This window comes from Pungitius pungitius, chromosome 2, assembly GCF_949316345.1.
Source record: "Pungitius pungitius chromosome 2, fPunPun2.1, whole genome shotgun sequence".
NCBI classification, from domain to species: Eukaryota; Metazoa; Chordata; class Actinopteri; order Perciformes; family Gasterosteidae; genus Pungitius; species Pungitius pungitius.
Window position 1 is genome coordinate 8,664,456 of NC_084901.1, and position 14,916 is coordinate 8,679,371.

At 47.1% G+C, this 14,916-nt stretch overlaps 1 protein-coding gene across 3 annotated transcripts in view; it reads right to left on the minus strand.

Moving 5' to 3' along the window:
* Positions 1 to 272: 272 nt before the first annotated feature.
* The window catches only part of tbc1d22a (TBC1 domain family, member 22a), an 83,647-nt gene continuing 69,003 nt past the window's right edge, over positions 273 to 14,916 (minus strand). For all 3 annotated transcript variants that reach the window (XM_037460120.2, XM_037460121.2, XM_037460119.2), the window contains one exon: positions 273 to 3,350. In XM_037460120.2, the coding sequence (XP_037316017.2) occupies positions 3,222 to 3,350 (129 nt within the window). In that variant the 3' untranslated portion in view covers positions 273 to 3,221. The remainder of the gene's footprint in view (positions 3,351 to 14,916) is intronic.

Genomic DNA, 14,916 nt, shown 5'->3' on the forward strand with positions numbered 1-14,916 from the left:
GGGAACAGGCATGAAGTGTTTACCTGTTACAGTGTGTGTATGGGAATGGAGCGTGAATACAACCGATATAATTAGCTACATGTGGCACATTAGCGATCTTTTAGCCGCGGCCGGGCTAATGTATACACGCAGACACGCACCTGCATTGTTTTTGCATCATTTGGGAAGCATTGAAATATGTCACAACTTGGGTTTGACTGCAAAACCACACACACACATACTCTTAGAAAATATGTAGACACAGCAAGACGCCTTATTCAAAGCAATTTTGTCATATATAGGATTTATTTACATATTCTATTTACAGATTTTTATTTCAAAATCTTCTCTGTACAAATTTTTAAATTCAAGAACCACAACTCCGGTCGCCCACACGCTCTAGTATTATTAGATTTGTTTTCTGAGAACTCACGAGGCAAAAGCACATGGAGGGAGGATCATTTTCATCTCAGTTTGGTTTTCATAAACATATTTTCCATGTCTGGAAAAGTAGAGCGACAAAAAAAATATATATATGGAGAAGTGAAAGCAGCTGAAAATGTTTCTTGAGGATACACTCCTGAAGACGCTCCAAAGAGTGTTTGAAGCTTCTGCACACGTGTGTGTGTGTGTGCGTATGTGTGTGTGTGTGTGTGTGTGTGTGTGGGCTAATGGAAAAACGGGCTCCAGCCAGCCTGGCCTTCATCGCCATGGAGACGTGTGTATGTGTGTGTGTGTGAGGAGACTAGCTAATTTGAGCCTGATAGCATGGTGTGAATGTGGGTTTGCTTCATGAACCAACTCTCTACCACAAAGTAGGCAGCTGCGTCTTGTTAGGTGGGAATTACTGCAATGTGACTTCACAGCAAAAATAGAGAAGCTCTGCTAATGATTCAAAGGCGAGCGGGTGGTGTAGAGGGGGCGGTGTCAATCCGACCCTGTTTACCTGCGACTCGCACACAGGCGTACCCCTTTCTTTCTTTATATAACCTGTAAGCGCACAGACTAATGTAGTGAGCTGATGTTGTGTCAGGAACTGTAAATGATGTCTGTAGGCAGTGTGCTTCAGCTCTTGTTTATGATGAAGGGAAAATTTAAAAAAGCTCCTCGGTTTTGGAGAAATCCTACGTGTTCAGGGAAGGTGGGCCTTTAAGTTCGAGCTATTGAAATTCCCAGAGAATGATTAAACCCCCCCATACCAGAAAAAAAAAGAAAATACAATAGAAATCTATCTTTTCACAGCAAATGCTAAATGTCAAACTATTGCTTCCAATGAAAAAATGAAAATCAATTCAAGTTCATTTGAGATCGAGAAAGAAACTAAGACGTTCGCTCACGTTCCCGGAGTCAGGCACAACTTAATAGGCTTGTCATGTAAACGGCATAACAAAGTAAAAAACAAAAAAGACAAATCTTTTAAAATGCTGATTTAAAGAATAAATCCCATTCAGAGGGAGAGAGAGAGAGAGAGAGAGAGAGATGAGGGGCTGGTGAAACTGGTGCAGGTTGGCTGGAGGGTAAATGTCACCCCGAGTGTGATCAAAGACTGACAGCTCTCATGGAGAAAAGCGACTTGAACCTCGAACTGATGCACGCCCCCCCCCACACACACACACACCTGCACACACCGCCTCGGCGTGCTGCCGTGACGATAATGGGTCCTAGTGAAGACGCGTCAGGAGACGTTAACTCGGCGTCATCAATGTCCGATCCCTCCGCCCCCCCCCCATACCCCTACCCACATTACACCAATATGGTGCTACTGACTTTGGGGGGGGTGGGGGTCATTGACTGTGTGGTTCAACGCACCTGCTGCTTTTGTTCATCTATTTGCAGCTCGCTATATGCAAAGGTATTTTAACATCACAAAGGGTGAGTGTAATAGCAGTTATCGGTTGAGCCATGGACATTTAAAAGCTGTGATTTAGCTCGACTCCATCAGCTCTATTAACAGATAGCAGCCGTCACTTGTGAGACTAAGGGCTCCCAGATCACTTGTTGGGGGCTATCGCAGCCCGAGCGATTAAGACTTTTGTAATTTTATTTTGATTAAATGGCTTTTGGAGGGTGTGCCGTCAAAAGTGTTTTATATGGACCCATTCTGGAAATGATGCACAACCAGCTCTCGCATTTCGTCTGGGCTTGTTGCTGGAATCTAACCCCCAAAAACCCCTCAGATGAAATGGAGCCTCGGCGAAAATAAGACTTGTGCCTACACCGAAAAGCTGACAGACAGTCGGAAGGTTGCGTTTTGCTTCTGCACCCATGAAGATGAGGCCCCGAAAGACAGATGGTGAGAAAGGGATAGTAAACAAAGGCATGTTTCTTAATTAAGGCAAAATTGTTCATTCAGAACAACCCAGTGAAGAAGTACGCCTTTTCTCCTGTGAATCCGAACTTTAGCCTTCCGCAATGTGTGTGGGATTTTTGATCTGAACTTCAAAAAGTTGAAATTTCCCCCCCTTACTGGGGTGTGTGCATGTTTCTCAATGTGGCGACAAGTGGGTTTAGAGGTAGTCCTGGGTTCCGGGAGGAAGAGTATGGTATAAGACGTCTCACCACAGGCCGTCTGTCGCTGTGACACCACGGGACGGATTCAACTTGGTGTTTGTAGAAGGGCGGGAGTCCCGTGGCCCCTCAAACACTGACAACCTCTCCCTCTCTCTCTCTCTCTCTCTCTCTCCCTGTGTAAAGTCCTAATGTCTCTCCTGTCACGCAGCCGGAGGAGATAAAAGAAGAAGCAGAAAACAGGAGAGGTCATGTTCCTCCTGGTGGTGTAGGGACCAGGAGCCCGGGCTCTCATATGTAAACCATACAGTGCGCTGCCCTTTGGCCAAAGAAGGTCACACTTTGGCCTCGGGAAACAAGACAAAAAGGTAACGCCAGGATATTGGATTTCTGGCAGTGTTGAGCTCCCGGCCTCGTACTCGCTGAGGAGTCAGCTTGAGCAGAAAAAACCCGCACCCGCCCCCCCCCCCCAAAAAAGATTATTTGGTGGTTGTCAAGGATGAAGAAAAAAATCATTTAAAAAAAAAAAAGGCTGCACTGCACATCGTCACGTTAAAATGCTACGCCGCACGTCCTCTTGGCCATTGCTTGATTCAAATCTCTTAGTAGCTGAATGGGAGGGAAAAAGGGGGAGGTCCTTCCCTGTAGGAACAGAGGTCACGTAGTTCAGTAGACTGCTGGGGAGGAACAAGAGGAGGGGGAGGAGGAGGAGGGGCTCCACGGAGCCACGCTCATCATCTCTTGTAGTGGTTGGGCGCGTCGGCAAAGGCGAACTTCAACCTGTAGGCTTCGGCCAGCAGGACGCTCACTTCCTCGTTGCCCCAGTGCATCGTGGGTAGGTTCTGCAGGAGGATCATCAGACCCTGTTGGAGGGAGAGGGGGGAGGGAAACAAATGAAAACAATTATAGCTAAATCAACTATTTAGATAATGGATTCATTGTGTGAGGGAAACATTTGATGATTGTGGCTTTTCTAAAGTGAGCATTTCCTTGGGTTTGATCTCAATGTTTATTCAACATCATCAGGCTTTGGATTGTTGGGCAGCCAAAACGACACAGTTCAAGAAGCCCCTTTGAGGCCTGCTGAAGTGCAATGCCCATTTCTCCACTATTTTCTCATTTCTGATGGTCAAACGACCAAAACAGAGAGAGAAAATAATTGAGTTGGGTTCAAACCGCAGTGCGCCGACACACAGCTTCCCCCACAGGACCCCGTAACACCCAGATACAGATCACACGCTCACACCCGCCATGAATGGGGAGCAAAAGGGCATATTTCTGGAAAACGACAGGGCCCAAAAACTACGCTCGACGCCCTAAACGCCTCGACAGCATCATTACGGCAGCATTTGACTGGGCTCATGCTAGTGCTGCACACTTGCCTTCTGCCTCTTCCTGGGTGACACAGATGTTATTAACTCAGTCAAAATGGTTCAATAACATTTGTGAGAGAAAGGGATAGAAGATAAAAGAGGAGGGGGGAGAGGGGGGGGGGGGTAATCAAGGTCAAGTGCAATTCAGGGAGGCTTAAGCCTTTCTCCAGCTTCTTGATTTGTTACTATTTTAGTAAGAGCTCTCCCTCTCCCTCTCTAGTTTGATCTCGCCATCTAATGCCTCTCTCTCTCAAAGGGGAATGAGACTGGTTACCCAGGAGACAGACTGATTTGGTGTCCGCACGCTACGGACCACCGTACCCGGGCGCTTCCATCATCATGGCTGAAATCATTGCCGTGACAACGGGGTTTACAACCAATCGGCGTGTTGATAATCACACCGAGAGGACAGGCCGCGCCGGGTCCGGTGGTGTCGACACTCATCTGCCTCCCGAGCCCGAGAGGACCCTTTTCCCCGGAGGAAAGAATCCTCCTACCTGTGTGTTAAAGTCAAGCTACACAAAATACACACTATATACACTGTGGCAAGGCCCTTTTTTGTATTTTTTATTTGGCTCCGATAAGGACTCTTTTTGCCTTCCTCGCATGTTTTTAATGAGCCGATGAGCCGACCCCCGTGACTTCTCAATGCAAAGTGGAAAAGTACAGGTTTTGTACTAATTAAGCTCAAATCTGCCGTCCTGGCCAGATTTCACTGAGTTTCCTCTCCGCACGCTGAACAGCTCAGTTTCGACACATACTAAATATTGACGTTTTGACCCTTTGTCCAGAGTTGTTGGTGTTTAAAGTCACAGGCTGTGATTGAGCACCGCTTAAACCGATGTGGTCAAACTTAAAAAAAGCAGGATCGGCCTCAATCAATACCATCAAAATCCAGCTGCTTGTTAACTCTGCCCTTAAAAAGGGGGCATCTGTTACATATGGCTTTTCCCAGACGGAGACCTGGACCATGGCCTTTAGAGGCTGGACTTTCAGGTTCAGAGAGAAGCACTTCTCTGAAAGATTTCTATATTTTCTTGTCCGCGGTGCGAGGGAACAGCAGCGTAGGAAAGAGAGGAGGCGGCGGACTGATTGGGATTCAGCTCGCCTGTCTCTCATCTGTATTCAATAGAGTATCACTTTCAGCCCCCCCCCCCCCCCCCCCCTTTTCATCACTCACCCTCTTTCACATTTACACACACACTTTCACCCCATGAAAAAAATGCACCAATGTCGCTGAAGGACTGCGCGTCAGCACGGGGGGGGGGGGGGGTCCGTTCTCATGATCATGTTACGTCTGCTCACGTGGCCACAATCAGATGCTCAAGAAACAGAACATCTGTCGGGCACATTGAGCCCAACGCAAACAACAAGAATTTCATTTAGTACAACAAAGAGGGAGCAGGTTCAAGAGCAGATGAGAAAAACAGCCATCAGAGTGTTTTGTACTATAAATTTAACTGGTGCATCGGTCGGATGAGACGAGTATGACTTGTGTTTTAGCGGGCTGTGTTAATGAGTGAGTATGTTACGGTTCCTGGGGGGGGGGGGGGGGGCCCTGGAAGACCCGGGGAGAGACACTGTGTACCTCCCATACTGTACCGCACTGTCGCAGGCTCTTCAGGGTGAAATGATAATAACAAACAGAATAACAGCAATGTATGCTGGGTAAACATGACTCGTGGGGAACATAATATATGTGGAGGAGCATTTCTGTGCAGAAAAAGAGCTCTCCTTGGTTTTTAAATAAGTAATGTCACTTTTCACTCGCTGAAATAAAAATGAAATACCTCTACAATGAATATAAAGCAACGTGTCTTCTAATTGTACATTGCTTTGTCTCAGGACAGGAATTTATTATGGGCAAGAACTTTCCCACTAAATTCACTTAGCGCTTTGTGCGTGAAGAACGATGTCCTGTATAAACATGAACAGTGATGACAGCACATAAAAGTCACCCGGACCCGTCTCATCAAGACACTGCCTAGAGACAGCCAGCGCCAGCTAGCCCCTTGTCTGATAGAAAATAAGTAAAAAAATCATCCTGAGAAATTCAAATCCACTTGAGGCTCGATCACGCAATACTTTGATAAACTGAAGACTCTCTCATTGAACCCATATTGTTGATGTATGATCCATTAGTGGTTTCTGGTTGTCTGTGCTAACCTCCTCCACCATATTTAATACTTTGTGTATACTTGAGCTACTCATACTGTAATGCGCTTTTTGGCAATCGAGGCAGTGCCATTTGTTCTGTGTGTGGGAGGGAAGGGGGGAGAAAATGTAAAATGCCATGTGCAATATATAACTACACTCTGCTTTTGATAATACACATCATTTACAAAAAATAACAATCATCCTTTTCTGCTGATTCATATAAAGAAGAAGGAGGAACAACCACCGTGGGTGTCTCATCCACAGCCGCGGTGCAAGCCCACGGCAACAAACGTGCACACGTCAGGTACCACGGCCCATAATCCCACCCGTACGTGACTGAGGAGCTTCATTAGAAGTGTATTTCTGCCTGGCAGCCATCTGCTGGCTATCGCGTCGGCTGGGCTAATGACTTTAATACGGTTTAATTGCATACATCTCGCTGTCAGATGTGTGCGTGGGGGGGTGGTTGGTCGGGTGGGACGCTGCACTCGCTCCACTCCACACAGGTGGCAACACTGCACGCTGAGAGGCCTTGAGTGTTTGCGAGTGTGGGTGCATCTGTGCCGGAGAGGGATCTGCAATAAGGCCAACGTATGCTGCACCCGTGATGGTGGGTCGCAAAGGTTTGAGAGTGGGTCTGTTTGTTAGGGTGTGTGTGTGTGTGTGTGTCTCTGGGTGTAAGTCGTTTACGTAGGTAGCCTTATTTGTGTGTGTGTGTGTGTGTGTGTGTAGGGGGGAGGTTATGGTTATCCGGCCATGAATATCCGTTTATCCCACAATACCAACAAACACATTGATCCACCATTACCGCGTACAGTAGGCTACAAAGGGAAGGCAATTAGCTCTGCCGCCTAAGCCTGCCAAGGCTTAAAGTGGTTAATGGCTATTGATAGTGAGGGGAGGGCAGATTGTCGATAGACTTGGTGCTGAGACTCTCTCTTCATAAAAGGGATTGGGATCACGTAATGAACACTCGGCCAGTGCGTACGGTTAACCGGCATCCGAGCTGCGTTAATGCGCTCCCTCCTCACCCCCCCGTGCGCTCAGTGGCGGATCCTCCCACCTCAGTTAATGAGGGTGGACTGGCGGATCGCTCTCTACGGGGAACCCCCCTCGGGGGAGCGGAAGAAGAAAGGACACATGCAGCAAGCCAAAGGTGAAGCCGAGCCGACACGTGCGCGGCGCGTTATAGTTAAAGGAGCCCGAGCCTCAAATGGAGTCGGAAAAATAGGAAAATATTACCCCGAGGACCATTAACGCAATGACCGAGGCCACACAGAAGCGCTAAAAGACAGCGACCACTCCACGTGTTATTCCGCCTCCTTCAACCGTCGCACCTTCATGGGCGCGCGCATCGGAGATGTGGCAGCTCGCACGCGCTCTGTGCATCAGCGCGGCTGCCTGATGGCGGTAATGGTGTTTCGAGGCATCCTGATGTGTAATGGGCCCAGGCGCGACTCAGTCAGGGCCATTAGCTCGCCGTAGTTCGTATAATTACACAAAATGGGCAGCCTGGCAAGCGGTGGGTGCTAATGCGGGAGCAGGAGCCGACGCAGGATGGCAGTGCCAAGTTGTCTTAGAAAAACAAAACAAAAAAGGCCCGGCGGATTAATGCCTGCGTCACACAGTGTGACCGGTATGTCTTCATTGGAAAATGTCCACTGTCTCCCCAGGTTAGGAGGAAGTTGTGTGCTTTCATTAACACAGCGTCATGTCTCTGCGGTCAGATAACAGAATCTGTATTAAATAGTGATTTATTCACCCGCAGCACTGTGCGTTTACTACCAATTGTTTCAAATGTCTGCAGTTTGACGAAACACTCACTCCATCACATCGCTTAATGTTCCTTTTGTGTGGCTTTACCACGGTTTAATCAGCAGTCCCTAAGGATTGCAGCAGTATCTGTGCCATGTTAGGCGTGTTATTTTGGAGTTTGGAGCCGATGGAGAAACAGAGGCACACGTTCACACCCAAGGGTCAATTTGAGCCATTTAAAAGAACACCAAGAGGAGCCCTTTTCCACAGCACTGAGCCACTCCTTGATGTGTACAGTATGATTTTGTAAATACGCGTTAAGGGATTTGGATCATCAATCTCACCTAGGTCTTTTGGCACACGAGCGTTATGTAAAGCCATGGCGTTCCCACTTCAACAGAACGCACTATTAGTAACACACTTTCATGCACATTTCATGCCGTGAGGAGCTGCCTGTAATACAATGAACAACCTTCAGCTGGACGTATTTGACGTGCAGCGGCTCAACACAAGTTCATGTGCGTGTGAAAAAAAGTCATTTGTTAAGATGTGCACTGCTTCTTTGTAAAAGGGAAAAGCTAAGGGGACACGTGGGCGTGGGTGCAACCTTCGGCCCAGTAAATACTGCCGGAGTGTGAATGGGAGCGGATAACGGATCGGTTTGAAAGCTCGCAGTACGCGTGGCGCCCACGGTGTGGGCGTTAGAGTTGAGCTTATCGTTTAGATAATCCAACTCCTACGGACACCTCGCAGCACACTGTATTTCAAATGGCCCTAATTGAAAGTGAAAAAAAAAAAAAAACACACAAGTAAATAGATGTTCTTTTGTGTGGAAAAATATCTCATATCAGCAGGCATTTTCTCTTTGCCTGCACCCATTCTGTACCAATGCCGCCTCATGTTCAGAACCTTAAGAGGGGAATGCGGCCCGGAATGATGCGAGTGCTTAAACAGCCGTCTGTCCTGTTCCTCGTATGTGCGTATCGAAGCAATCTGCGGTGAGATTTCACTCAGCTGCAGTGGTTTTCCTTTTGGGAGCGGTTGAGATTTAACCTTTCTGGCCTCTGTGCACTGTTACCACCAACATTCTGGTACCTCTCACCCTTCACAACAGCCGCAGCAGAGTGTATCTACGCTGAAGGCGCCTCCGCCGGAACGGGAATGGCCACTTGACCACGAAAAAAGCCCCAGGCTGAACTTTAACATGCCGGATCGGACAAAGAGAAAAGTAGTTGATTAACATATTACCCGAGCCGCCAGCCGCTGAACTACAGAAAGTTGAATGCCACCCTAATAAACAGTTCACGATCCCTGAGAGAAAACAACAACAACAACAACAACCAGGAGCAGAAGCGCCTCAGTCCTCGCTCTGACAGCACATAAGAGCATTTAAATCTAAAATTCTATCTTTATGTCTCAGTTCATGACCCAGCCCATTCCTCAGATCTCCTTCCCCCCCCTTATTTTTCTTCAAAATCTATTCCTCCCTCCTCATGCTGTTTCAGTCCGTTTATTCCTCACAAGCGGGTCGATAATGCTGTTTACTTGGCATTTTTGTGTCTTAACGGAGCTGAGCAGGGGAGCGTGCAGTCGGCTTACGGGCTGACGGAACATCTTCGCTTATTTCGTTATCTCAGGGGCCAAGAAAAAAAAAAAAAAGCCCCATAAAGTGTAGACTGCCTATCTCTCTTTTGTGGAGAAACCTCAGCCAACGATGATGCCGGTGATGAGAAAACTTGAAAGCTAATCATCCTGCACACTATTTGTCCCCGGGCCTGATGAATATTCCCGAGAGACTCACGGCGACGGCGAACCCGCGCTGCAATCACGCTTGTTCGGCCAACAAACCGCTGCGCTTGTGCACACAGTGTGGCTGCAAACACACACCCCCAACACACACACACACACACACTTTTGCTCACTGTCAGTGGCTCGGCGTGACAGATCACTACCGACTTTGCAGGCCGCGCTGGTCATCAAGAGCGTACGGAGCGATGAGTCGGCGTGCGTGTCCGCGCGGGTTAGCGTCACGGTGAGCCTCGGTCGGAAGGAGCGCAAACCAAAGAATGGAAAGGCGGGGGGGGGGGGCGTGTTCTCACCTTCCAACAGATTAAAGTCGGGTTTTTTTTCCCCCCCTCTCCCTTTTCATTGTTTTGGGACAAATAGATCCCCATGGCACCTCGGCGCGGGACTCAATCCGCGGGGTGATTATTATACTTTTTTTTTTTTACCGGGGGGGCGGGAGCGGCTGGTCTCGATCTACACGCCGCTGACTCTGGCGCTATCCATCAGAGACGCTGCGAAACCCCTGATTTGGGCTCCGTGCCAGCCAAGTTCGGGTGAGAAAGTTATGGGGGAGAAAATGAGGCGGTCTTGTCATGATAAATGGGAGGAGGTGGAATTAATCAGAGGAGGGATCAAGCTGCAACGTGTGTCCATGATGATCTACACCAACTATTACTACCATTACCTGAACGATGAATATAATCCTCCTTCCAAGCCTCATCAGTAAGTAATTAGTAAGTGACTTGTGACTTACACACATGGATGATGCAGGTACTGACTGAGGCATTGATTTCATTTGATCATATCGCGTCATAAAACAACAGAAATACAAGAAAACAAGATCGTTTGAAACTCACTGCAGCATTTGGGTTGGTAAGCTCAAGTAGAGCGACCAGACGTCACGATTAAACCAAGCAGAGTTCCAGTTCTCAAGCATTTGTCCTGGCGTCATGACAGCGACGCACTTTGTTCTGATAATTAGACCGAGTGAGTTTAGTTTGTCCCTAAAAATACATAAAACTAAAAGATCTTTGTAAAATGTGTTGCCAAGCACAGCAATAGTTTGAGCGCATGGTTTTCATGTTGAAAACAAGTTAATTACATACCACGTCTCCTCAAAATAAAAAAACAGGGCTGAAGACAGCAACCCAATTAACTGATTTGGGTTTCTCTGCATGAATGTATTGGAAGTTTTATTTCACTCTCTAATAAGGCTTTCAGTTTTAAAAACCTGTCATCTGGGCTCTAGTAAATTGTATTTGCAGATGCTGCAGTGACTAAATGAGGCTTCAAATGAAACACATCACTACAGACAAAAAAGTACTGTAGTCAACTAACTAGCAAACAATCATTTCCCAAGTTGAGTTCCAGAGTTAATTAGTAGTTTTACATCTTTTGTAGAATATAAGAATCCATCTCAAAATGTTCCCGCTGAAATAGTGCTGACATTTCCAGAACACTCCAGTTCCTCTGGAGTGCCCTCCTTTCCTCTATCGCCGAGGCAGCCTAACCCGGGGCGTTCTCCACACGTAGCTGATCTGAGGACAGACGCTGACATTTACAAAAGGTCCACAGTCTTTCACACACCATTAATTAAAGGGAAAACAAATCTTGGCATCCCTCCTTCACTCCTCCACCCGCCGCCTTCTTTCCTCACTTTGCCTCCTTCGGCACGTCGGCGGGAAAACTTTTAGGACAGTCGGGTTGCGAGCGCGGCCGACTAATGGGTTTGCTGTCACACAACCGCTTGGCCTCACATTAACGATCGCGACGAGGGAGAGGGAGGGGGGGGGGGGGGGGGGGGGGTAGGCTGGACCTCACGACGGGGACCGCACAGCGACGCTTACTAATGAAGTCTCAGGGAAACTGCAGGATGGCCCAAGATCAAGAAGTTCCTGCTGAAGGCCTTGAAATTGACGCCGACAAATGCAAATGTTGGTTGGGTTTGATGTCGACGCCACACGCTCGCCCGAAAAACACGAAACACAGACCTTTTATTATGTGCAAGGACTATAATATGCTCGCTGCACGCATCCTATTTATTGTTATAATGATAATTATTATTATTATTATAACAGAGCAAGAGTAGGCGGGCTGTATGCCTCAAGAAAATGTCTGTTGAACGACTGATATGTTTTCCTGCAGGTCTACATTGCTTCGTGCAGAAGGGGCCTTGTGGTGCACGTAAAGGTGCACTGATGCATAAAAAAACATGTCGATAGGAGTTGTGCATGTCAATAAGCCCTAGAGATGGAGACAGGGAGCATATGGAGAACCTAGCGTGCGTGCATGCAGGTATTTGCCTCTCTAGGAAACGCAGCTCTTCTGAGGCTCATCAATGCCAACTCCAATGACCTGAATCTTACGTGGGTACGCCGAACTCTTTGAGGGAAAAAAAAAAATGAAGAGGCATGAGTTGACGAGATATAAATATATACAAGCAAATAAGAGGTTGTACAGGCAGTTAAATATTCCTGCTTAAAAGCCAGGAAATATTGCAAATGTGAGGTTGGTAAATTGAACGACTCTCACAGGCAGTCACGTTGGGAAATATATTGCAAAACGGCTAAATGGCAAACAGAGAAATGATTCCCTTCATTCTGGCATGCATAACAAGTTGACATTTGCGCTAAAGCCTGACAAGTCAGAATTTTGGGCTGTCGGGTTGTGTCTTATTACTCCATTTCAAAATGCCGCTGAAAAACAAGGTTATTCGATGCATCCGAGCCTCGAGGCGTTTTCCGAATGCAGACGGCCGTGTCGTCTCATCCGCGCGCTCCAGGCTCACGGAGGCTTCTTCGCAATCGCGGCTTTGCAGCGGCCCCTGTTGGCGTCTGCGGGCGGCACCGACCGATGGTGAACTAAGCCCCCCCCCCCCCGGCCCGGCTAACCGCAAAGAAAAACGCGCAACGTCTCGGTGCACTCTGCGTCCAAACGTGAACATGAGAGTAGAAACGTACGGCGTGAGAGAGAAGCGCGTAGGAGCAGGTGTAGGTAGCCGTGTCACCGAGGGTCTGTGGGAGAAAATGCATTTATAAAAATGTGTGCGCGTGTTGGTGGATGCCAAAAGTCATCCGAGCAGTCCGGGGCCTGCCGTTTGCAGGCGTGTGCCAGCTGAGGTGGACCGCTGGAAGGCAGATTGCTCGGGGAGGGCCAAACTCCTCCTGCTTTTCATTTAGCAGCTTAACCAATCCAATCCCACGACCAGGAGTGCAGACTCACGCTTACTCTCCTGACTACGTTGGATAACAATGCATGTATCTTCGCTTTTGAAATTGCTTTCCGCAATGGGGTTTTAAATTAAAAGTATAAGTGAATTCATTATCGGTGTCCCCCCCCCAGGACCCCGGAGCCAGTTAACTCACCAGCGGTTTGTCGTACATTGCCGCTCCCCGAGTCCTATGTCTTACATCAGGGGTAATTAGCTCGCACTTGTGCACAGTGAGTAACTACACTGCAATAGTTTGAGACTTTTAAACCTGCAACTTTTCAATCTAGTATGCCTGCATCTTTGTCGTTGATGCATTTCAGGGGGACGAGCACAGGTTCCCAACCCATCAACGCGCAAATCAATCAGAACCGTCCTTTCCAGCTATTGCACAAAACAACGAGTTAATAATGTTGCACTGTGCTAACAAGCTGCTGCACATTTATGTGGCCTCTAGAGGAGGGAGATTAAAAAAATACAGATTGATGACGACAGGTTGAAAAGATTCATTAGTTTTGCTTGAAGGGCACGCTGTTTCTGTGAGTGTGTGTTGTGAAAAATGTTACAACTTGTTGAGACCTTTCACTAAAAACACTCATGTAACCCCCTGATGGTGCTTCAGAACAGTCAAGGGATGACCCAGGTCTGTTATTCTCAGAACTATGACAATTTGTTCAACTGTTGTCATTTTTCTTTTACGGCAGTGATTTTAGACATCTTCAAGGTAGCATTTTAGGGATCTTTCAGTATGATTTATCATCTGGGGATCATGGATACCTGAACAAAATGTTGCGGCCAACCATCTATTACATAGGAGATATTTCACAAAATAAGTGGAAACTTGGACTGGCTGATCCAGATAGAAGAAAACTCATCATTCCCTGGTTTTTATAAAATGTAAAGTGTGTCGTAATTGCAGAGTTTTTTTGTTAAAGAAAAAAATAAAAACAGGATTTGCCAACGATGGTATGATTGCTTTTGTTTTTTATGTTTGAAATGATAACATGGTAAGACGGAACAGAATCGGCGGCCCGGCTGACTGACACACATCGCCATCCCTAAAAACCTTCTAATCATGATGTCAATGATATGTGTGGGAGAAAAAGGAATACAGAGCGGAAGGCAAGAGACGAAGGCAAACAGGAAGACTAAGCAAAAAGATGAAACTGAGTAGGAAACCTAGAGAGAGGGGCAAAAACGGAGCCACAACCGAGATACTGAGTGACAGAGATGCTGAGAGAGACAGGAAGGGAAAGGATGGTAAACACGAGAGGGAAGGGACGCCGTGAGGCTTCTTGGATGAAGCGTGTTCAGATAAGAGCTGTTCAACGGGCCCTTAACAACCTGCCACGCCCACGTTTCTACTCTGAGGCTCAGCGGATCCCAGGCAGGAAGCTCTTGAAGTTAAACTACTAAAGCTGTCGAGAGGAGGAATATTTACATTTTTTTTTTTTTAAAAGCAATATAGTTGGAATAATTGATCTCTCCCACACACACACACACACACACACACACACACACACACACACACACACACACACACACACACACACACTCTTTTTGAACCTCACTGCTTAGCGCGCAGCGGTCTGAGCTACTTCTCTTACGTGTCTATAACATATTACAACAATTAATAACTCACAACCAACGTTCTTTAACCGGGTAAAACATCCAGGCACAACAGTTTGTGACACATACACATGTGTATTTGTACAACAGCCCCATATATTTGTGAGGCAATTCACAAAAAGCAAGGATTGGAATCAACACCCTCCATGGCAATCATAGCAGCAGTTGTTTGGTTTCTCTGGTCAGCTGTGATTGACTCCCTTATTTCCATTTTTACTCCTCCTACCATTTTCTCGAAGAACGGACATACTCTGACAACTCAAAGGTTAGCGAGCCTACTTTGTGTGCATTGCTGCAAAAAACTCCACAGAAATCCTGTTAAAGAAAAACCCATAATCATCTTAACTTACATCTGAAATTGGATCCAACAAAAAGCAGCGATGGTATTTGAACTCGGCTAAGAGAGGAAGGGTGAGAGAGGAGGTGCAACGAGCATGAAAGTAAGAACAGAAGAGTCAGAATGCCTGCAGCGTCTCACTCACTGGCTGAATCGCCTTTAATCAACTGGCCTCCATCAAAAAA